Here is a 25,327-nt window from a genome sequence, read left to right as displayed (position 1 = left end):
CAAACGCAATGATAGCGGAACGGCAACGGAATGCGGAACCGGTTCGCCAGCATGAACTACAACAAGCTTGTCCACTCAGTGTTAATCCAATTTCATTCGTTGTCAGCTCAGTCGAGATGGTGTGATTCATGCTGGCGAACCGGTTCCGCATTCCGTTGCCGTTCCGCTATCATTGCGTTTGGGCCTTTAGGGTCGCCAGGTCCTCTTCCACTGCGTACAGCCAGCGTATTCGTGGTCTTCCCCGAAGCCGCCGGCCTCTACCTGGTTCCCTGCTGAATATTATTTTCGCAATTCTTTCTTCCGACATTCGCACTAAGTGACCAGCCCACTGAAGCCTGCCGTATTTTACACGATTGATAATATTCGCATCTTTGTACACTTGATACAACTCGTGATTCATGCGTCTGCGCCACACACCATTTTCGAGTTTCCCACCGAGTATTGTCCGCAGCACTTTACGCTCGAAAACACCGAGAGCTTTCCGGTCTGACTCTTTCAACGTCCACGCTTCGTGCCCGTAGAGAGCCATCGGAAGAATCAATGTTTTATACAGGGCGAATTTAGTTTCGGTTTGCAAGCTGCGGGACCTAAGCTGGTTACGTAGTCCGTGAAAGGCCCTATTCGCAGCCGCAACACGTCTTTTCACTTCGCGGGAAACGTCGTTGTCACATGTCACAAGTGTTCCAAGGTAAACAAATTCTTCAACAACTTCAAACACATCCCCATCAAACACTACCTCAGCACTTACACCACCATGCCTGACTCTATCTCTACCTGCAACCATGTACTTCGTCTTGGTAGAATTGATGGTCAGGCCTATCCTCGCTGTCTCCCTCTTCAAAGGCACGAAGGCCTCTTCCACTGACCTGCGATCGATTCCAATCAGGTCTATATCGTCCGCAAAGCCAAGGAGCATGTGCGACCTTGTGATAATAGTGCCATTTCTTTGCACGCCAGATCTCCTAATAGCACCCTCAAGTGCAATGTTGAACAGTAAATTCGAAAGTGCGTCTCCCTGCTTCAATCCGTCTAACGTCACGAACGAGGTTGACACCTCGTCTGCGATCCGAACACTTGATTTCGAACCATCCAGCGTAGCACGTATCAGCCTAATTAGTTTCGCCGGAAAACCATTTTCAGACATTATCTGCCAAAGCTCATTTCTTTTCACTGAGTCGTACGCCGCCTTGAAATCAATAAACAGATGGTGAGTCTGCAAGTTATACTCCCGGAATTTGTCTAGGATCATTCGCAAGCTAAACATCTGGTCCGTTGTCGAACGGCCCTCACGAAAACCAGCTTGGTATTCGCCGACGAAGGACTCCTCGAGCGGTCTCAGTCTGTTAAACAGGATGCGCGACAGAATTTTGTACGCCGAATTCAGCAGGGTAATTCCTCTGTAATTGGCACACTCCAGTCTGTGCCCTTTCTTGTAGATAGGGCGGATGAGGCCATCCAACCAGCCGGTGGGCAATTCTTCGTCCTCCCATACCTTCAGAAGTACTCGATGGATCGACTGGTAAAGCTGCTCGCTTCCGTGCTTGAGAAGCTCGACCGGGATCTCGTCCTTCCCAGCAGCCTTACAGTTCTTCAGCTCGCTGATAGCCTTTTTAACCTCTCCTATGGTCGGTGGGTCCACAGCTTGATCGTCATCATCTATGTTCATCCTGTTCCTCGCTACATTTCCATTCTCACCGTTCAACAATTGCATAAAGTGCTCCTTCCACCTGGCAGCCACCGCCGTTTTATCGGTCAGCAAATTCCCTTCTCGATCATTGCACATGGCGGGCACTGGTACGGTATTGTGCCGCGCACCATTGACCGTTGCATAAAATCTCCGCATATCATTTCGGTTCATGCTTTCTTGTGCGTCAGCTACCACACTTTCTTCGTGCTGCCTTTTCTTTCTGCGGTGGATTCGCTTTTCTTCGGCTCTCGCTGCCCTGTACCGCTCTCTGTTCTGTCGGGTACCGGCCACAAGCATACGGCTTCTGGCAACATTCTTCATGTCTGTCACCCTCTGGCACTCTTCATCGAACCAGTCGTTCCGTCTTCGTCGTTGACCAGTGCCGATCACTTCCCGCGCCGTTGTTGTCACAGCTTCGTGGATAGGGTCCCACAGGCTGTCGACGTCTCCAGCAACGTTCACTCTTCCCAACTTCTCGTCTAGTTGCTGACGGTACTGCGCAGCTACCCCATCAGTCGACAAGCGTTGTATATTGAAGCGTAGCGTTCTGTGTGTTGCGGAACTCGTGACGCTGGATAACCGCGCCCGAATTTTAGCTACAACGAGATAATGATCCGAGTCGATATTAGGGCCTCGGAAGGTCCTGACATCAATGACATCTGAGAAATGTCGTCCATCAACCAGCACGTGGTCTATTTGGGAGCAGGCATCGCCACTCGGGTGTCGCCAGGTGTGTTTGCGGATATTCTTTCGTGCGAAGTAGGTACTGCTGATTGCCATCCCTCTAGCAGCAGCGAAGGTTACTAGCCGCAGGCCATTATCATTGGTAAGGGAATGAAGGCTTTCCGTTCCAATAACGGGTCGGAAGAAATCTTCTTTCCCGATCTGCGCATTTGCGTCGCCAATTACTATCTTGACGTCTTGTTTTGGGCACTCTCCGTAGGCCTTATCCAGGCTCTCATAGAACTCATCCTTCATGTCATCGGGCTTATCGTTCGTTGGCGCATATATGCTGATCAGGCTGTAGTTGAAGAACTTGCCCCTCATTCTCAACACACAGATTCGGTCGCTTACCGGTTTCCACCGAATAATTCGCTTCATCTGCTTCCCAATCACTATGAAGCCAACTCCACGTTCTGCTCTGTCGCCACCGCTGTAGTAGATGTGGTACTTGAATGAAGTGTTGGCGATGGGGTCCACCGCTCGAAATTCGCGTTCTCCGGTTCTCGGCCAGCGTATTTCCTGGATAGCTGCCACGTTCACGCCGACATTCCGCAGTTCACGAGCCAGGAGCCCAACACGCGCGGGTTCATTCAAAGTTCTCACGTTCCAAGATCCAACTTTCCAATCGTTGTCCTTTATTCGTTGCCGGGTCTGTTGCCGTAAAATCAATCCGTTTGCTCTACTTTTGCCTTTCTTGGTTGGTGAAGAGTCTTCGATAGGCCACCTAACCAGGGTTGCGCTACCTACATCGTGCTAGAGGGGCTGCCTCCTCGATGCTGACACGATACAGCATCGTCCGCTTGTTCTTTACATGATGACCACGGTCATAGCCATCACAACCATCCACCTTTATCAGGGCTTTGGACCTGTAGCTCTGGTTCTCAATAGTTTCAAGTTCTTTCGGACATGCTACTATGGTGAGCCGTCATGCGCTAGCGGTGTTGCATTATAATAGCACCACAAATGCTTACACACCTTATAACAGCACTTCCGCTGCATAGAAACCCTATTACAGCATCATTAATGCTTCTAAGCCTGATGCATACGGGCATTAAATAAGCAATATATTGGCTCTATATTCGCATACAGGGCCTGTTTAAATGCCATCCAGTGTTTTGACAGATATACCACGTGCTTTGTGTTTACATATAGTGGTGAGAGGGAGTCAAACATAAGTCTTCTCACTACTACAATTGCAGGTTTTATGACGGGGAAAAGTGGTGGTTTAAATTGGTCACTTTTCTTTCCAATACTATTCATCTTATGTGGGCGAAGGAGCAAAGGAGCAGAACTTCAACAACTCAACAATACAGGTGTCGCAGGTTCGAGACGCAAAATGAGGAATTTCATCATCATAAAACAAGGATCAATATGTGGCAATTTCAAGTCCTCAAAAGGATGAAAACCACCAAAATGAATAAGTCTGATACGGAGAAGTACTATCTCAATCATTTTATTACATTTTGCATACTATTCGAGGTTTCCGTTTTCATTCATTTATTTATTTACCTCGTGTACCAGCTGCTTGGCCGCATACGCGAAAGCTCTCTGGCTGCGTACGCGAAAGCACAAAATATTCGCCCGAAAAACCTGGCGAAAACAACTGACGTTTCTCACGTGGTCTTATATCAGCACTAGTGATGCCGAGAAGCACGGTTATATCTTCGCATTATAATGGCACGCTATTTCGCCTTTTCTGGCATTATAATAGCATTATATGCGTATATAAAACTGACAAGCATCAAATGATTACCTTATATGCGCATATAATGCTGTTACCGTGCCGCATTATCGTGCTTACTGGTTACTTGGGTAGGCGTCGAAAAAGCAACGTTGCCTGTGGTTGCAATGAAAGAAATATCACTCGCACACGTGGCTTGCGCACCACTTGGAACGCAACTCCTAGAACTGCTTCGTCAGGAAAAGATTCCCGTCCAAGTAGCAAAGTTAATTTTATGCTATTCTTGAAGTATTCTTCTATATCAATTCTATAAAACTAGAAATAAAACCAGTAATTCTAAAAACCTACACTAACCCAATGATAAACATCTCATAAGACTAAAGTGGCCCATACTAGAGACTGTGTTGGAGAGCAACTGGCAAGTATCTCTTAAAACTTGTAATCATGCACTTATGACAATCCTCAACACTTCAATAAACTTTCCACAAGTAGGGAAAGTGTACCAATTACGGCTATAGTGGTTACCTATTTGGCCATAAGTGTTTTCTCAAAAACTTTCACATTTTTAACCTTTGTGAGTGTTTTAACATCAAGATATGTTTGATATCAAACTACTTAAACACACAGAATGATTTAAAATTTGAGGATAATCAAATTATCCCGTTTGGCGAAATAAGGAACCATTATGTCCATAACTGGTACACCTACCCTAGTTCTCAAGACAAGTTAAACTCATAATATGTTTATTATGTTGGTTTGGCTAACGAATTTGGGGATTTTTTTTATTTCCGTACGGGTTTAGGCCGAAAGGTCTCAGATTTTCATGAAAGCATCGTAGAAACAAAGTTTTTTATGAAAATGAAAGCAAATTTTTTTAGGAATAAAAAAAAAATTAACATCGTAAGAATGCAGCGTCACAGCGGTGAGTCGCGATCCAGTTTGGTTGCAGCGCGACATTATATGGGCTATTCGGCGAGAAGTCATTTCGACAAGTTACTACTTTTTCCCAGCACGGAATCGATCTCATGCCTGCTCTTTCGACCAAACATTCGATTCCCAGTTACGAAACACGATATCAAAACAAACGAGGAAAAAAAATCATTCAAACGGAGGACGCGCGCTTTCTCGTTCATTAGTTTCATGTCTGATGCAGTTGCAATTTATCCGTGTAAATTCATGTTACGCATAAATTCAATTCAGTTATTCATAAAGTACGAATTTGTTCAATTATTCTGTACAATATGGAGGACTACTTGAAACAGTACTACGATGAAGAAATCACAAATCTGTTAAATAACCCCGATGACATGGTTTACGTTTCGATTAATGTCAAGTGAGTTCTTGAACCAAGAATTACTTAAGAAATTTGATAGTTACTAACATAAATCGTTTCATTCATAGTCTAGCCCACCTTCAGCGAAAGCAACCTGCCTTGTACAATTCATTACTTCGGAACTATCGCTCGGAATGGATCAAATGGAACACCTGCCTGCTGAACGCTCAGAAGTCCCTCGTGGAAGGGAACATGTTCCTCGAGCCCGGCTTCCAAATCAAGCAAAACTGCCACGTTCGGTTCGTCAACATGCCCCAAACGGTGGCCGAGGCCGTTCGGAAGGTGGCATTCCCCAACAACGACAACGTCGGTCAGTTTGTGCAGGTCAAGGGCAGCGTGATCCGAATGACCCAGGCAAGGTTTCTGGAGTTCAAGAAGGAGTATACTTGTAGCAGATGTAAGAATGATTTCACACTGGAAGCGCAGTACGAGAAGAGCTATGTCTTTGACCCGCCTCGTGCTTGTCCGCTAGCTGGTGAAACTGGTTGCAAGGGAACTCCGCATCAGAAGAGTGCCCAACCTCAGCCGGATCACTGCCGGGATTATCAGGAAATACGCATCCAGGAGATTATGAGCGAACGAAACGTCCCGGCCTCGTTGTTGGTAACGCTGGAGAATGACTTGGTGGACAATTGCCAGCCCGGGGATTGCGTGACCGTGGTGGGAATCATAGAGCGCCGTTGGAGTCCGCTGGTTCAAGGGAAGCGAACGGAGGTGACCATAGCTATGAATGCCAACAGCGTTTCCAAGGACGAGAACAAGATGAACCTGGGGAAGGATCTGCCGGAGCATTTGGTGTTTGTGCGAGGGGAATGGCAGAATACGGTCAAGGAGATCGGGGAACTGGCTGCGAGGGACATGCTTGTGCAGTCATTCTGCCCCGAGATCCACGGGATGTATCCGGTGAAGCTGGCGGTTGCTCTTTCACTCGCAAGCTGTACGGAGAGATTCCTCGGTAGTGGGGCAAGCGTGCGAGGACACTCCCATCTACTGTTGGTCGGAGATCCAGGACTGGCCAAGTCACGGCTGCTGAAGTTCGCTTCGGAAGTTTCGGTACGATCGGTTTTCACCACCGGAATGGGATGTTCCGCTGCAGGGTTGACGGCAGCGGCCGTGAAAGAGGACGGCGAGTGGCAACTGGAGGCCGGGGCGTTGGTCCTTGCAGACGGTGGAGTCTGCTGCATCGATGAGTTCAATCTGATGCGTGAATCGGACAAGGCATCGATCCACGAGGCGATGGAACAGCAAACGATCAGCATGGCAAAGGCCGGACTGGTCTGCAAGTTAAGTACCAGGTGCGTCGTCCTGGCCGCAACCAATCCCAAGAATTTACTATCCATGGTCGAGATGGAGGCCAACAGTAGTGCCAGCCTGGGCATTGGGGGTCCGCTGCTGAGTCGGTTCGATTTGGTGCTGATTTTGACAGACGATCGGAACGAGCACTGGGATGAGCGGGTGGCCAATCACATCCTGGCGCTCTCGGTTGTGGACGAGACAAGGGACAAGTTTGAGGAAACTACTCCGGACGGGCACTGGGATTTGGAACGTCTGCAGACGCACTTTCTGGCGATCAAGGACATTCACCCGCGGATTACGGACGACGCCAATACCATTTTGGGTAAGTTGCTATTGCAGAAAGATTCCTTATGATGACTGAATTCTAAATTATGAAATTTTGTTTGCAATGAAATTATTGGAACTTCCGATAATTGAAGGTTGTGAAGAAATTTCCGCTGAATATTTTTGAGCATTTCTTCCCTGATTAATCGGTTTAGGTATTGCAAACCTAAAAAAAATCCTATGGCAGTTCATGCAAGAATTACTCCAGGCAATTCATTGGGATTCCATCAGAGATTTTCCCGAGAGTTTATGTACGAATTCTCCCTGGAGCTCGCTAGAGGACTTCTCAAAGAGTTCCCCGAATGTTTTTATAGAACAATCGCACATTTGGAGCTCATTTGGAACAATAGTTCAAGAATTTAATCACAGGTAATTTTTCAACATATTTCTGCAAGGTATATTAGAAAAAAAATCATTGGAAGAGCTATTTTAAAAATTTATGCAATATTTCTAAACAGAATTCCTAAAGAAACACCTGGACATATTTTCTAAACATTCTTGAAAAAAATATGTAGAAATTTCAAAGGAATTGTTTCAAATTTTAACTTAAAAGATTCAAAGAAGAGCTCCTGCAATGTTACTATTTTGAAGAAGTGTTTGAAAAAATCTGTAGAGAAATTCTTTGTAGGAGTTTTGATGATCTTAAGAGCAATTCCTCAGGAAAGAGATCGATGAAAGAACTCGTGATGGAATTAATGGAAAGTTTATAACAGAGTCCGAGACAAATTAACAAGAGCATCGTCTGAAGAATAATCTTGATACCTTATGCAAAAAGTTACATGAAATTTGAAACAATTCGTTTAACAATTTTGAATTAATTTTTGGAAATACATTGACAGTATCCCTTAAATAACCCTTAGAGAAATTCAGTGTGTCTGAAGGAATTCAAGAATAAATATTTGAAGGCATATTTAGGGGTAATGTAAATCACCAAGAGGGTAAACTGTAAACAAATCCTGGAAAAATCTCAAAAGGAATCCCTAGACATTTTTCTGTGAGATTTTTTGTCGGATTCCTTGGAGGAATACATACTTGCTAGAAGCCTGGAGGCATTCAGCAGTTATTCCTGGAAGAAATGTTGGTGCAATCAATCTTAAGATATTCTTCCAATAATTTCCTGGTCAACAGGAACGCCATCAATCTAATTTTCAAAATTTTTCAATCTGGAATTTTCCAAGACATTAAACGGACCCCTTACTTAGCCAACAAGGTTAACTAATACGCGATTCAGACTCCATTTTTCTCACTAAGAATGCAAAAGAATGGCGAAAGTCCTTCATAATAAACATTTATGGATGGACACAATATGCTTACATATTTCAGTTGAATGACTATTGGTCCTAGACATGTCTGCCCCAAACTTATTATAGTTTTGATGTTCTTGCAGTGTCGGAATGATTTTTCGTAACATTTTGAGATACATTAACACGATTGAGTACAACAAACTGGTTAATAACAGGTGCTGATCACTATTGATTCTGAAGATCTTCAAGACCAGAATTAAAAGAGCTTGGATATTCTGCATAGCTTACGAAGCATCTAGATTCTTCTTTGTGGTATTATGTATTCCCTGTCTACCCAACGTCATAAAGCATTCGTAGATACTACAGAAACTGTCTTTTACCCTGTAGATATTGCGGTCATTTCTGATAATTTGGATGACGTTCAATATCTCATCAGCACGACAAGTCTCATTTCACAGTTTTACGAAGTGTGTGAAACCTATCTGAATGTGGAGGCACAGCCGAAAAATTTGTTGATTGCAAAATTTTTGGTTGAAAAGATATTGTGTCGAAAAAATGATTATTCTACCATGTTTTACTAATTTAAAATAATTTCCCTGATTGTGGCCGAAATTCCCTGAGAATTCCATGTTTTTCCAAGTTGAATAAAATTTCCTGATAATTCCAGGTTTAAGAGGGTTTTCAAAATAGTAGACACTCAGATTCTCTATAAAGAAACTTTTCACTTACCCCACGTGGCTAGAAAATATATGATGTTTCAATTTAGCTATTTTAAGGTCCACGTCGAATCCTTCTACAACCTTTTTTATTTCCATTTTAAAAGACTATTTACACCGTATTCAGCCATGGGCTGCACAGACTGAACATAACTAACATTAAACAACGGACACACGGAACGACCAGTGGATCAGTGAAGAATTTTTCGATTGACGAAAAGTTTTCTCCGTCTGGGGTGGGAATCGAACCCACACTCCGTAACACAATACGCCTAAACGACTGACGCCGCTAACCGCACGGCTACGAAGCCCACATTTGGAATTATTATAAAGGGCAACTTAGAAGTAGACAGCCTCCTGACACCGCCCATACAACCCCGTTGGAAAATAACGAGCAAACATCTCTGGTTCCCACTGGGAAGTGGTTCCCACTGACAACTCAATGTTTGTAAACAAAAAGTCGTTCAGGGACTAACAATCAAGGAGGGCGAAATATTTTTTGCCGAAAAATTTATTTTCTCACAACAACAGTTATGTTAACACAAATAAACGGTTGCAAACTATCCGTTTGCAGTACTGAAGTTAATTTGAGTTGATATGGTTAGCGTGGAACACATTAAAATATCGGAGAAAAATTACCCTAATATGATTACGCCAATGCACGTTGTTGCTCTTGAGTTTGATGTTGACCTCGAAAACATGGCTGCCTAGCACCGGGCTGGAAGTAGATAAGAAAATAATTTTACGAAACATTCAACAGCAACAACAACACACGGTGTGCTGGAACACACATATTATCGAACTTGCATGAACCTCCGATCTTTTTTCACGAAAAGTTAGCCTTGATAGTCAAAAAAAGCTTGCGGAATATTAAAAAATCTTTCATCGGGAAAAAATTTAAAAAAGTTGATTTTTGTATTTTTACCCTTCTCCCATATATGAGTTCATAGAAGAATATTAGAGTTACACTAATTTTGATGCATTGCAATAGCTCAAAGACTTATTTGATATACCTTGAACACGAATTGATTACAAGACGTTTCAAATTGAGCATAATTTATACCTACATTCACACAATGTGACCAGCCCATGGTGGTATGCCGTTTATTAACGACATAGCATTTTTACATAACTTCATTAAGGTACTACACCTTATCAAATTTCCATCAATGTTTCCAATTCTACTGAATAGTTGAAATCATTGGAGTTCGTTATTGAACATGAAGCTTTTTTAAGATAGCAGACAATTATATAATTACACACAACCATTAAAATAAACAGCCATACAATCATATAGGGCAATGTACTGTTTCGATTTTGTATGGTATTTTCACGCTAGCTGGTATTGTTATTCACATTTGTTTTGATTGACAGATAGAGGAAGATTTAACGCAAACCTGTATAGGGTGTGTCTACATCCAAAACTAAAACGTATACTAATATTGTAAAATATCGTTACACATACAGAACATACTTAAAACTAAATACATACCATAAAACGGGGTAACTTTGATAGTTTTTTGAGTGAAAATCTGAATATTTTATGTTTTATTTGTAAAATAAGCACTGGTATGTTAGTTATCGATTGCACATGAAAGATTGCATAACGGTTCGATCTGTATGATTCTATAGTTTTTCATATAATTGAAAGTCAGTTTTTGGTAATGGGGTAACATTGATACTGAGTAGATAAGCACATGAAAATCCACAACAAACTATTGTTTGACATCATCACAGTTTAAATTGGATTGGACAATATTAATAGAAAACTGGATTAGATTTTATCAATTAAAATACAGAATTTATTGAACAAATAACACCTTTAAAAGTGTTTTCAGTCAAAACAAACATGACAAACACCATTATAAGTTGATAATAAAGGGTATAAAATTATATCTCTGAATAGATATCTATCGATAATCATGTTTCGACATTGAATTCATCATAAATCAATCGTTTTTGAAACATGAATGAGTACACATCGAATGAATCCCGTAAAGTACATGAGGCGTTGCATACCTTTAGGCTTTGAACGTCATATGGGAATTTGTGACTTTGATTACAAAAATGATTCCAAATTGTAAAACTGTTTTTCGCTATAAGGTTTGATACCGGATTTATGTTCTACTATAGCTAGGTCATCAAGCATACGTACCGAACTCATTATAATTTCATGAAATAGTTATAGTAAAACAGATCTCGCGTTTGGTATCATACAGGCGTATCTGCAGTGATCGATTTCTCTTCGTCGATTTTCTCTTTGGAGTAATTCAATCAAATTTCAGAACAATTTACGATGCAGCATGACGAAGAACGATGAGTAGCTTCCAAAGAAACAAAAATAGCAGTCAAAAATAGTTGTCCGGCCAAGTTATTAACTAAGGAGAAAGTCGATGAAGAGAAATCGATCAATGCAGTTACGCCCTTATGATAATGAACGCGAGAGATTGTTTGTGAGCGTTTTGAAAGTGCTTAAATCTCATAATTTTTTTAATATTTGAACATAAAGCCTCAAATACTCTCGATTGGCACGAAAACAGCTCCGAGGTGAAGTGTCACACTGATACTCCTTACTTTCGCATCCGTTTTGGTTAACTGAATTATTTTTATTTTTTTTTATATATTTTTGTTATTTTGTTTAGTACGTTGTGGATCCCGCATCAAAGTTACCCGCATTATCAAATATACCTCGTTTTACGATATTAAAATTTATGTGTCCATGTTGGTTATGAAATTGCTGTGTCTATTTCTCGCATACTCTGAGATAACGCCCTAAAAGCCATTGGTAGCCAAGTGTGTAGCTCGTTGTTTATGAGCAAATGAAAGAATAAGCATCCAAACCAACATTACGGGCAGGTAGATAATGATCCTTTCTTCCCAATAGCATTGTTAAATAACATGAAAATCCATTCAAATGCTCAGAGACAACGTGCTACACACATGGTTACCAATGGCTTTTAGGGCGAGATCAGAAGTTATGCGAGATTTCTACAAAATGTGCCCTCCATAAGTGCAAAGTCGTGAGTAAAAGTGCGGGATTACGTCGGATCGATTCGTTATCTTCTCCACATTTATTATTCATCTTAGGCGGCATCCACAAATTACGTAACGCTCTAGGGGGAGGGGGGGAGTAGGCCTAAGCGTTACGGCTCATACAAAAATTTGAAATTTTCCATACAAAAAGCGTTACGGAGGGGGGGGAGGTGGTCAAAAATTTCCAACTTTAGCGTTACGTAATAAATGGACGCCGCCTTATGACAAATAACACAGCGTAACAAAAATGACACTTTCGCGTGTCTCAAGGATCAAACCATGTGTTTCTAGTAGATTTTGGGTCGCTGATTCTGATGCCGTTCTGAGAAATATTCCAGCACGTCACAATTTTTAGCTACAGGTCGCCAAAGTTGTATAAAACACTGGTTTTATTGATGTTTTCATGATATTTAAAGTATGATTTATCAAACATTTTTGTGATATAATCTACCAAACATGCTAAATAGGACTTGAACTATCAATTTAGATACAAATCAGTTGAAATTTTACGATAAAATTTAGGGTAAATCGATTTTTTTCAACATTTTTGCAGTCTTCATATAAAATTCTTCGTTTCTCTTATATGGCATAATACAATACTTTTCTGAACCACCAAAAAATAACATTTTACCATCGAAAATATTATGAACTTCGTTGATAATTATTATTCTATACATAAAGTTTGAATTCTGTGACAAATTGAGCAAACAAATTGCCGTACAAGTTGGAAAACTTGCATGCAAGTTGGCTGAAACAGTCAAATTTAGCATTTTCAACAGTCAATATCTCAAAAACTAGACGTGCCATGATATTTCTGAAAACGGCAATGGACTCAGCAACCCTTAATTTAGTAAATAGCGGTATTTTGGTTCTTGAGACAAAACCGTGTTCCGCAGTGTAATTGGAGTGATGAGTAGATTAGTGACCTCACAAAACTTGTATCACGATGAGCTTGAGACCACATTAAGGCTATATAAGTCATTTACTGTTAATCATGTTATAGTGAACCCTCTTTCAAGACTTTTGCGCGTATAAGCACATGAGTACAGCCTTTACTGCCATGTGTATCCATTTCTGGGAATTCCTATTCTGATTAGAAAACTATGCCACATACGTAAAATATTACTGATTTGATTCATAAAGAAGAATACAAAGCATCCGTATGCGCTTTTCTGAAGTGAAAAATGAAATTTCCATTATATAAAATACGGCATACCACCATGGGCTGGTCATATTGTGTGAGTGTATGTAGGAAGTGATGTTTAATTTGAAACATCTAAGAATTCGTTCATATTAAAGATATGTCAAATTGGTCTTTATGCCGTTAAAAGTCATCATATTAGTGTAAATCCAATATTCTCCTATGAACCCATGTATGGGGAAGGGCCAGAAATACAAAAATCGACTTTATTCAAATTTTTGCCGATGAAAGATTTTTTAATATGCCGCAAGCTTATTTTGACTACTAAGGCTAACTTTTAGTGAAAAAAGATTGGAGGTTCATGCAAGTTCGATAATATGTGTGTTCCAGCACACCGTGCAACAAGCAAATTTTCACAAAAAAAAAAACATCAACGTAAGATTACACGCCAATAACTTGTTACGAAGTCATAACTGACAGGTAAACAATCTTTCGCTCTATTATGCAAAAATGGTTGAAAACCTCATAAATTTCATATCTGTCGTGATGTTTTGAATAACCTCAAAGGTTTACGAATGAGTTTGAAACGTAAATTCCTGTAAGGTACCGCGGAGCAAGTGGGTAAATAGGGTAAGTGAAAATAATTGGTATATTTAACTGAATATGTGAATTAACGTTTTTAACTCATGCGTAAACCTTTGAGGACATTGAGAACATTACGATAGGCAAGAGATTTCTGAGATAGAGCGAAAGATTGTTAACCTGTCAACTATCACTCCGTAACAAGTTGGCGGCGGTATTTTAATATTTTAGGCAGAAAAAAGTTGCGGAAAATAATTTTCTGTACCACTTCTAAGTTGTCCCTTCTGTTTTCTCTTTAGGTAGCTTTAAGTATACAAGGTTCGCAATTATCATAGAACAACAGAACATGCTGATAATTTAAGAAACACTATACTCAAAGCGTTAAAAGCTATTATCATGGCCAAATCATGGAACTTCTCTAAAAAAGAAGGTTGCCAAATATTACGATATTAATATGTTTACTTCGGACAGCCGATTAAAAGGAAGACGTTGATTGAAAAGTTCCAATGTATTCCGTTTGATTTCTCCCGAAGAGTATTACCCGATTTTCTTAACAAATAACGAGCGGTGTAAATTCTATAGAGCAGAAATGCAATTGCTGTCCCATGGTGTAAGAACTAACATTGGAAATGTTGCAGTTATAATGTTGTCGATGTGGGCAGAGCACCTTGCAGCGTACCGCGGATTATACGAAGAAGGACAAATCGACCGGAAAAGCAAGAGAAACTCGTAACGCGTGCTTTCAGAGGAAAGGAATAACTTTTATTGAAACAATGCTTTTGTTTACAGTTCAATCAGCACGAATGATCAAGAAAATATAAAGAAAGGTTTACTCTGTTTTTCGGAACGAGGGGCACCTGAGTGGTTATTTTACTCCTACACTCCTCCTAAAATTACTACTGAGGCACAAGCCCAATCCGTTCTACGAATCGGTTATGCAACGTTGGTCCCAAGGGTTTCGTCAACGCGTCGGCGACCATATCAGCTGTAGGGCAGTACGTTAGTACAATGATCTTGCGTTCACATAACTCCCGGATGAAATGTCCTTTGCAGGGTATCTACTACCTGGTAAAACCTGGAAAACCTGGAATTATCAGGGAATTTTTTTAAACCTGGAAAAAACCTGGAATTCTCAGGGAATTTTACTAACAATCAGGGAAATTTCTTTGTGGCAGTAATTCATGGTAGAATGTGTACATGACTAATGACTTTCACGTAGAAAGTCCCCAAAAAAATTCGGCTGCGCCGCTATCAAAACCCTCCTTTAGGTGTTCAGTGAATCTTATCAACTTTTCAAGACATGATTGTCTCTATTTTTGATGAAAGGTTTCTGAAGTTTTTTTTATCAAAATAGTCTCTGAAATCACTTTTTTCCATATCTTGTTTGCAATGAATTCTGATGCTTAATGATGTAGGCATAAGAGAAACCTTCGGTAACTGTTACGAGACTTTTCAACTAATTCTTAAAAAAATTAATCTCAGATTTCTCGGGGAAAACCTTCAGGAATAATCCTAGTTGTTTCTCCGGAGATTTCCTCTGGGATACTTCCAGCGATTCCTATCAGGATATCTCCAGAAATTCTTCTAGAGATTCCTCTGCCAATTCTCTTAGATATTGTCCGAGAGATTTTTATAAAAGATCTTGAGTAATTTATCCAGAATTTGCTCCAGGAAACACTATATGAGGACTTTCTCTAGATATTTTTCCATTTATCCTTCAACCGAATTTTCTAGTTGTTACTCTAGGAGATCTTCTAAGAATGTTTACTAAATTTGTTCCAAGAAAAACCGCAAAGGTCAATTCCACAGTTCTTAAAAGAAATTGTTCAGAGGTTTTCCCTCAAACTCGACTTTGTGTTTCATCATAGAATTCGTCTAGACTTCTCCAGAATTTCATCGAATGATTACAACTGAAGTCGAGTCTAGTACACGACACTAAAGATGGCCTTTCAGTTGAGGTCGAAATACGCGTATTTGTCAAAGGATACAAACTCTAGTGGAATTAAATGGTATAGTACTAAATTCGGTTTTTCATTCACTTACAACTGCAGTTCTTCAAAACATTTCTCATAAAATCCCATGATACTTACAAAAGTGATAAAAGTTTAAGTTTCCATACTAATTAACACTGTAGCATTTTACCAGAAAATTATGCACATATTTTTTGCCTTTTCTCAATTATCCCAAAAATTTAGCAAGAAAATCTACTAAAAATTCTTCAAGGGTCTATGAGTTCTTCTAGTAATCGGGTGACTTAAAAACTTACACAAGTTTCATCAGAGTTTGCTTTAAAATTTGCTTTAGAAATACCTTACAAATTGAACATTTTCTCAAATTTCTGAAAAATTGCATTCATATTTTCAGGCAGAAAAGCCTAAAAAATCCTGGAAGTATACTTGGACAAATCTTTAAAGACTTCCTTGAGAAATCTTTAAAGGATTACTGTAGGAATTCCTAAAGAAATCTGAGTAATTACGGAGTCATCCTTAGAAAAATTTGAAGTTGAAATCTTAAAGAAATTATGAAGGACGATTTTTAAGAAATCCCTAGATGCATCTTTGGAGAAACTTCTGGTTGAATTTTTGAAGAAGCTCTAAATGGAAGTCTTAGAGGATGTCCTAGGAAAATCGATGGAAGAATCACTGGATAAAATCTTGGAGGACTCAGGTCTTTCTTGGAAAACATCCGAAAGAATCAGTAAAGACATTGCTGACGATCTCTGAGTTATCTGTGTGGTTATAAATGGCAAAAATCAGGTCGTGTTTTGAGATATATAAAACAAAATTCTTTTACAAATTCCTTAGAAAAATTCTCGAAGGGATTCCATGGGAAATAATCACTACATGAACTCCTGGAGACATTTAAGACGTGAGCTAGCCTAGTGGTGCAAATTTCACAAATAAAGAAATCCATTCAACTATCCTAGCCTGAGTAAATCTTCGGAGTAACATCTGGATCTTTGGGCAAATGCTTGAATTAATGTCTGGTGAAATTCCTTTAGAAAATAATTGAAATATTTATCGAAAAACATGTTTTACGACATGTAATTTTAATTGTGAAATATTGTCACAAACATTTGTGAGTATTATTTATTTCGCCCATTTAGCTGTCTTAAGTATCAAAACTGCCCATGGATACCTTTTGAGATTTCTTCACTGAACGTGGGCCAAAATGGAATAGTGCATTATCTGTTTTTGCACAAGTACGCTGTAATCAATAAACTTGAAGGGTCAAGCATACTGAATCACTTGAAGGTTCCGTTTAGTTTACAATGATGATCAGAGCTCTCACAAACGATATAAAAATGAGTCTTCTTATCAAATACAATCAAGGCTTTGTATCAAATACAATTCAGTTGACAAAAACTTAAGCTTTGAAATTGTTCCACCTTTAAATAGCTTCGACATGCATTAATAAATTTGGAAGCTTGAAACGAATTGAAGCAAATTATTTTGTCAATAACTTTTTGTATGTCTGAAATTGGAGTATTTCTTAAACCTGGAATTATTTTGTAGAGCCTGAAAAAAACCTGGAAATATCAGGGAATTTCATTTATGTTAACGAGTAGACACCCTGCTTTGGTTTCGATGTGCTTCACTCGACCGCTTAACCGCTCTGCCTTCGCGAAACAAATACACCCCTGGTTATCCTCAAAAAGGGTTGTCGCTTCATCTTGAGGCTCTCTTAACTCCTTCAGCAAACGTCTAATCCAAATGGCTTCCTTGCACGCAACGGTTAGCGCGTTATACTCAGCTTCTAACGAGGAGAGCGCAACGCACTCCTGACTTCTGCTGATCCAGCTAATGGGTCCTCCACCAAAGAAAAATACTATTCCAGTTGTGGACTTCCTTGTTCGTTGGTCACCGGCCCAATCGGAATCGGAGTAGCCGATCAACTTCCAGGCCAGCCCTGGTCCAAATTTCAGCTTCCAGTGTTTCGTCGCGTTTAGATACTGGAGAATCCGTTTAGCGGCTGCCCAGTCACTTTGATTTGGATCACTCACCTTCCTTCCCAATAGTCCTACGCTGATGGCTACATCCGGACGAGCGTTGACAGCCAGATAGAGCAAGGCTCCAACTAGGCTGCGATAACGTGTTGTATCCGAGAACTGCTTGCTGTCACAATTATCGGTAACATACCCCGGGTTCATTGGGGTCTTGACCGGTGCTGAATTCCGCATTCCGAACTTGTCTACCAACTGTTCGATGTTCGAAGTGAGCCGCAACGAATAGTAACCTTCATCTCGCTCTATTTCAAAACCCAGAAAAAATCTGACTGGCCCAAGATCGGTTATGTCGAACTTGTCACGTAGCGCACAGTATACACGATTGATTTCGTCTTCGTTCATACACCAGAAGATAAACGGTGATGGATCCGCTCCGTCTTATATATAGACATGGATCTGATTCGCACTGCTGGAACCGAAGGTCACGAAGCACGCCATCCAGCGCTTTGTTCCAGCACCTCGCTGATTGACGCAGACCGTATATACTCTTCTTGAGTCTGCACACAAGCTCCTCCTGCCCATTTACCTCGAAGCCCGGTGGCTGTCGCATGTACAGCTCTTCGTCCACGGTCCCCTTCAAATAAGCAGTTTTGACGTCATATTGCTTCAGAATTAATTTTTGCTTTCCGGCAACAGCTAGTAGCGCACGCAAAGTTGTTTGCCGCGTCACCGGAGCAAATACATCGGTGAAATCTACACCGAAACGCTGTGTGTAGCCTTGGGCTACAATTCGAGCCTTATGCTTGATCACTTTTCCCGTTTCGTCTCGTTTGAGTTTAAAAACCCATTTGGCTCCAATCACTTTCTTTCCAATCGGCAAACTCGTGAGTTCCCATGTCTCGTTAAGTTCATGAGCTTTTAGTTCATCTCTCATCGCACTATTCCACTCGGGTAAGGCCAAGGCCTGCTGGAAATCGTCCGGCTCTTCATTGTGTTTCACAAGTCCAACCACATAGTTCTCAAAATGTTTCGGTAGAACTCCACGAGTTTGTCGATCAGATCTTCTCAAGCACTGTTCATTTTCGAGATTTTCTTCTTCTAGTTCATTCTCTTCAAATCCCAGAAAGTCACTTTCGTCCGTATTGTCAGCATCTTCATACACTGATTCTTCACCGATGGCTTCTTCTTCAATTACTTCCGTTTCATTTTCACCACCACTCATCGTTACTTCACAATCACCATCAACAGCTTCTTCCTGATCAACGACCACTTGCTGCCGATCTTCATCTTCCGTTAGCTCCGATCCATTAGCCAATTCAATAAAGCGAGCATCGCGATTAATCACGACTCGATCCGTCGCACGATCAAGAAAGCGGAATCCTTTATGGTGATCCGAGTAGCCAACGAATACTAGCTTCTGAGCTTTCGGATCGAACTTCTTCCTTTTGTTGTCCGGAATGTGGACGTATGCATCACATCCGAACACCCGGAACCGAGTTAGATCTGGTTTCGTTCCGGTCCACATCTCGTATGGGGTACGTTCAACGACACGGGAAGGTAGCCGATTTTGAATATATGCCGCGGTAAGCACCGCCTCACCCCAATAGCGTTTTGGTAAATCGGCGTCCAAAAGCATGCAATTGGCCATCTCTTGGAGAGAACGATTTTTCCGTTCCGCTACCCCATTCTGTTGGGGGGAGTAGGGAACGGTAAACTGTGTTTCAATACCTTCCGCCTTATAAAAGCTCAACAATTCGTGTCCGGTGAACTCACCTCCGCCATCCGACCTGATGACCCGAGGCTTCCGACCGAAAATGTTTTCAGTCCAGCGAACATACTCACGTATCTTAGCCGCTGCCTCAGCCTTAGATTTGAGGAGATACACCACACAAAATCTGCTAAAATCATCGATTACGGTCATCAGATACTTATTGCCGCTCGGTGTTGAGTGTTCCATCGGCCCACACAGATCGCTATGGATTAAATCCAAAGGCTGCTTGGAACTACGCTCTACAATTGGCGGAAACGGACTCCGTGCCAACTTTCCTTGAAGACAACACTCGCACACAAGCTGCTGGCCACAGTCCTTAATATCCAATCCATTGGCCAAATCTTTTGATTTGATAACGCTCATAACACTGGGATCTCGATGGCCAAATCTCCTGTGCCAGGTGTGTTGACACCGATCGCTGTGATTTTCAATCATGACCGCCTTGCACTTCTCTGCCGTTTTGAGTATATACTGGTTGCCAACCGTATCGCCTACCGCAATCACCACTCCATCGGCCGTTCGGATCTCGCAGCAATTCACCTTGAACACAACGGCGAATCCTTTTAAAGCCAGTTTTCGAACTGAAATTAATCCACCCTCAAGCGACGGCACAAACAAGACATTTTCCAGTCTGATTGCAATGCGATTTCCTTCACCATTCACACCAAACAGCACACCGTTGCCACATCCAGCCGACTTCGTTGTGGTACCATCTGCAAGTGTCACCTCGACTACGACATCTCTTTTAAACTCGTTAAAAAACTCACGGTCGTTGGTCATGTGGCATGTGCAGCCACTATCCACCGTCCAGGCACCAGCAATCGCTCCTCCGGCAATGAAGCACACAGCACCCTGTACCGTGCTCGAGCTTGCCGATGCATTCGGCTTCGATTTCCGTTCCGCCTGAACCTGTTTCGCTTGCTGCTCGCTGGATTTAGACGCAGACTGATCGGTGTTTTCATTTATCTTCGCAGCCAGAAACTTTCGGCAGTTCTTTTGCATATGGCCTGGCATGTTACAGAAGAAGCACTTTCGTTTATCGTATTTCGGCTTAACTTCTGTTTTCAAAGCTCGTTCGTTGTTTCCGCTGGCTCCCGACTGGCTCGCCCGCTTCTGACATTCATCCCGCATTCGAGCCACAACCAAATCCATCGTCAAATCCTCTTGCGGGCGGTTTTCCAAAGAAGTGACGAAACTGTCGAAAGAGGGGGGCAAACTCCGCAACATCATAATGATTCGCAGCAACTCGCTCAATTCCACCCCGGCATTATCCAGTCGTTCGTAGAGGCATTCAATTTCTTCAATGTGCCGCTCCACATCGCCACCCTCGCTTAGGTTCAATGCACATAGCTGCTGCAACAGCAGGGCCTGGTTGCCGATGGTCGCCTTCTCATGGTAAGTTTTGAGGTTATGCCACATTTCCCTCGCCGTAGTCGCCTTTTTAACAAAACGGAGCTGGCTGTCCTCCACGAATAAAGCGATGGTGGTGCGGGCCTTCCTATCATCCTTCTGCCACTGGCGGAATGCATCGTCAACTTCTTCCGGCTTCGGATCCGTGATGACGTGCCAAACTTCCTCTCGCTCCAGCATGGTCATCATCCTATATTTCCACGACACATAATTACTGCCGTTCAATTTGGCAAACGTAACTTTTACGTTGTCGGCCATCTTTCCACTTCTCACGTTGCACAGTCACTGAAACACTCGGAGAAAAAAAACGTGATTCCTCCGGAAAAACAACTTTTCCTTATATCCGTCCACTTGAACCGAAACCCTGGGTCCACAACCTGTGGGCAGAGCACCTTGCAGCGTACCGCGGATTATACGAAGAAGGACAAATCGACCGGAAAAGCAAGAGAAACTCGTGACGCGTGCTTTCAGAGGAAAGGAATAACTTTTATTGAAACAATGCTTTTGTTTACAGTTCAATCAGCACGAATGATCAAGAAAATATAAAGAAAGGTTTACTCTGTTTTTCGGAACGAGGGGCGCCTGAGTGGTTATTTTACTCCTACAGTCGAATCATTCCAACAAACATAACCGAACAGAAGAAAATTCAAGTAACAAGAATACCATTTTCTTTGTTTACATGTCACTTATGTTATTGTTTATTGGGAAGCCTTATCAAATGTTAAAGGTAATAGAAATCGTGAATATAACTGTTAGTTTTTGAATTTATTGTTCAAAACGATAAACTTTTCACTTGCAAGTGAAAAGTAAAGAGACGTTTTTCAAAAACTTTTTCTGTACTTTTTTCTTCAATTTTACATAAACATAAATTTCAGCATACTGCTTATATTTGGTGGGAGTCAAGCTAAAAATATACACGACCTCATTTGTTTTAATTGAAAGTCTCTAGGCTTTGAAGAATCCCAACTAAGCGAAATCCATTACCCACTTGCCCCACGGTACCTTATTCATTAAAATACAGTGATCCCCCCATGAGTCGATGTTCCATGACTCGATATCGACTCATGGAACCATACTGGAAACAAAATTTCATGGTTACTATGATGGTCCCTTCAAACAGCTTTCCAAAGGATTGCTGTTTCATGACTCGATATTTCCATGAGTCGATGGTCCCTTCAATATCGACTCATGGAGGTTTCACTGTATACAAATTATTTTCACTTACCCCATTTGCCCGCGGTACCTTATTGTCATTTGATAGATCTATCCAGACTACCTTGAACACATGTCGTCCTTTATGAAACATTTACACTTCTTCTCTCTCTTCGAACTGGTTAAGAAGAAGTTAGCTTAGATCCAACATTAATTTTGGCGGAACCCTTTGCTCCTCACTTGAGTCGTAGAGGCTGCATCGATTAGTTGCTTGCATAATGCATCGAAGTGATTTCTCATTTCAATACAATTTTCAACACTGTTCTGTTTACTGTTCAATTGTTTGAATGGGATGAAGCACCAAACTACGACGACTACTGATTAATATTTTCTATTATACCCACAGGGGCGTACTACAAACTATGTCGCTCGGATCCGTCACGTGACCCGTCGAGAACCACCGTGCGATTGCTGGACAGTTTGGTCCGCCTCTCGCAGGCCCATGCTCGTCTGCTGTTCCGAGATGAGGTCAACCCGGTGGATGCAATCACCGTCATCCGGTTGATGGAATCGACTTGGGGCTTTGGAAAGGTTTTACAGCCCACCGATTTGATACGCAAAGGACTTCCCATAGGTCCAACTCCGCAGGAGATTGCTGAACTTCTTGAACAACTACTTCTGTCTGATGTAGTGAAAGATATTCAGCTGGAACAGGTCAATAAAGGTCGTGTCGAACGGTATCAGCAGGAATTGGCGAAGAAGAAGAAGGAAGCTACGCCCGCAAATAAATGGGAATCTTTGTCGACGCAAAGAATAATCGAGTTCGACGAGAGAGTCCTCAGTGCGTTGGAGAACAATCAAAGTGAGAGCAGTAAGCAAAAGGAAGTTATTGAAGAGCCTAATTCTGAAGAGCCGAAGCAAAAACCAATTGAAGAAAGAGAACTCTATTCGAAATACTCATTTACGCAAATGCGTAAGAACAACGTGAAGAAGCTACGTAAGGAAAGTTCGGAGAAGACTGTGGACCCCAAGCCACCCGAACCTGCAAAGAAATCAAAAACGAAAAAACCTTTCCCCGAACCAGATCCAAAACTAAAAGAAAACATGAACAATGATCAGTTGGATCGCATCTTCAGCAGCATACGCCAAAACTTCATGTCCGAGCTGAGTGGTGCAACTCAACAAACGAAAACTAACGAAGGCTCTCAAGAATGCGTTACGCGAAGCAGCCAGATCGATACCAATTTTCCGCCAGCCAGCGGAAGATCTAGGGTGTCCCGCGAGGAGTCCTTCCGCACCATGCTGGACGTAAGTGGCTTGCTGGATGACGATCCTCCGGAAGAGCGTCAACCGGTCAATCCCAAAACAACCAATTCTAGCATGAGTGTGTTTGAGAATTTGGATTCGAGTACAACGCCGGTGCAATCCATTGACAATCCAACGCATTCTCTACTGACAAAACCGCTGGTGAATACCTCAGATGACGAATCTCGATTCCGTCTCAAACGGCCTCGAAACGAGATCAAACCAGCCTCCCACAATGAGTCGACGTCGTCCACGGTATCACGTTTCCAGTTCAAGCGACCAGCGCCAAACAGCACGCCTTGCAGTCCTAAACCTAGCAACTCGACGACATCGTCAGCAGACGATGAATCCCGGTATCGTTTGAAACGACCTGCGCCCAAAACTCAAACCAATGCGTCCAACAAACCGACCACACCGAACCCGATGCTGGTCAGCCAGCTCAGTTTCGACATGTCCTTCGATACGGAGGCTCTCGCTCTGGAAGAAGCACCGCAACAGCCCAAGCCGAAGCCATCACTATCCGAGCAAACCTTGAACAAAATGCGGGTCTTTGAGTTTAACCGGGGTCCGGATGACGGTGCTTCAAATTCCAAAGCTGATCCGGAAGAGAAGAAGCAGCGTGATGATAGCGCATACGAATCGCAGCCGGCATCGTCGTCGTCCGCGTCCACATCCGGTTCAGGTAGGTACTGGAAGCGAGACTTGAAGTTGCCGGAACTGAGTCACGTGGCCACTCTCGGTGGATCTGGTGACGTGGATGCTGAACTGGCGCTGCTCGAGTCGGTTGATTTCTAGGTAAGGCTTTCTTAATATCTTTATAACCATCTGTGATGACTCTTAATCTTAGACTGTTGAAAATAAAGCAGTTTACTAATTGTAATTTTCGATTCGATTTATATGCGAGATAGCCCTAGTAAGTATAGCACTAGTTTGAGCATTCCAAGACTAACTTCAAAGCTGAAAAAATCGATTCTAATTGCTTTTTCTGCTATTATCAACGCCAGGACCTAGCGTGGTCTAATCTTCGATGTCGCGTGTGTGCATGGCTGCGCTTCGATGATGGATTATCAATTAGTGAGCTCGTTTACTTCTTTATCACATGTGTTTTTGTCTACCCAAAATTACAAAGTCCCCATGAACAATAACATAAGTAACATGTAAACAAAGAAAATTTTATTCTTGTCAATTCAATTTTCTTCTGTTCAGTTATGTTTATTCAACATTATAACTACTTACAACATTTTCAATGTTAGTTCTTACATCATGGGATAGTAATTGCATTTCTTTCCTATGAATTCCCATCGCTCGTTATTTGTTTTTAAGAAAGTCGGATATGACGTCGGATAACTCTTCATGAGAAATCATTTCTTGGAACGAATTCCTTCAAAAAAGTATTTAGAATATTTTTTGTGTGGACCTATACCCCATTTTAATGTTTTGAACTTGCTTTACATAGACATTTCACGGGTTTTCCGTGCGTTCTCTTATATTGGAACTTTTCAATTTCTCCCAATCAGCTGTCCGAAGTAGACACATTGTTATTGTAATGTTTGGCACTCTCTTTTAAAAAAGTTCTATGATTTCTAATAGCTTTGATACTGCGAGTAGAGTGTTTCTTGAATTATCAGCACGTTCTTTTTATCTATGATAATTTAGAACCTTTTTTAATTATAGCTACCTAAAGAGTAAACACAAATTCAATCTCAAATGATAAACTTTTCCCTTGCCCCAAAGGTTTACACAAGATTTTGAAGCAATAATTCACATATTCAGTAAAATACACAAATTATTTTCACTTACCCATTTACCCACTTGCCCTGCGGTACCTTACTCACTTTACCAGTCATTCTAAGGCCTGGGTGGCCTCTGCTGTACGTAGGAGACGTCTCCATTCGACTCGGTTAATGGCTGCCCGTCGTAAGCCACGTAGGGTTCATGTTTCGTGTCCATAGAGGAATACTGGTCTAAACAGCGTATCATAGA

The 25,327-nt window shown here is 41.7% G+C and overlaps 1 protein-coding gene across 1 annotated transcript; it reads left to right on the top strand.

The window, feature by feature from the left end:
* Window positions 1-5,123: 5,123 nt before the first annotated feature.
* Window positions 5,124-24,224, top strand: LOC5570235 (probable DNA helicase MCM9). The gene is made up of 3 exons (XM_001658964.2): window positions 5,124-5,424; window positions 5,493-7,042; window positions 22,446-24,224. Exons 1-3 carry the CDS (start codon window positions 5,333-5,335, stop codon window positions 24,137-24,139), a joined length of 3,336 nt encoding a protein of 1,111 aa, XP_001659014.2. The 5' UTR covers window positions 5,124-5,332; the 3' UTR covers window positions 24,140-24,224.
* The last annotated feature ends 1,103 nt before the right edge of the window (window positions 24,225-25,327 follow it).

The sequence above is a fragment of the Aedes aegypti genome, chromosome 3 (genome assembly GCF_002204515.2).
Source record: "Aedes aegypti strain LVP_AGWG chromosome 3, AaegL5.0 Primary Assembly, whole genome shotgun sequence".
Classification (NCBI taxonomy): domain Eukaryota; kingdom Metazoa; phylum Arthropoda; class Insecta; order Diptera; family Culicidae; genus Aedes; species Aedes aegypti.
This window is presented reverse-complemented; position numbering and strand designations above follow the sequence as displayed.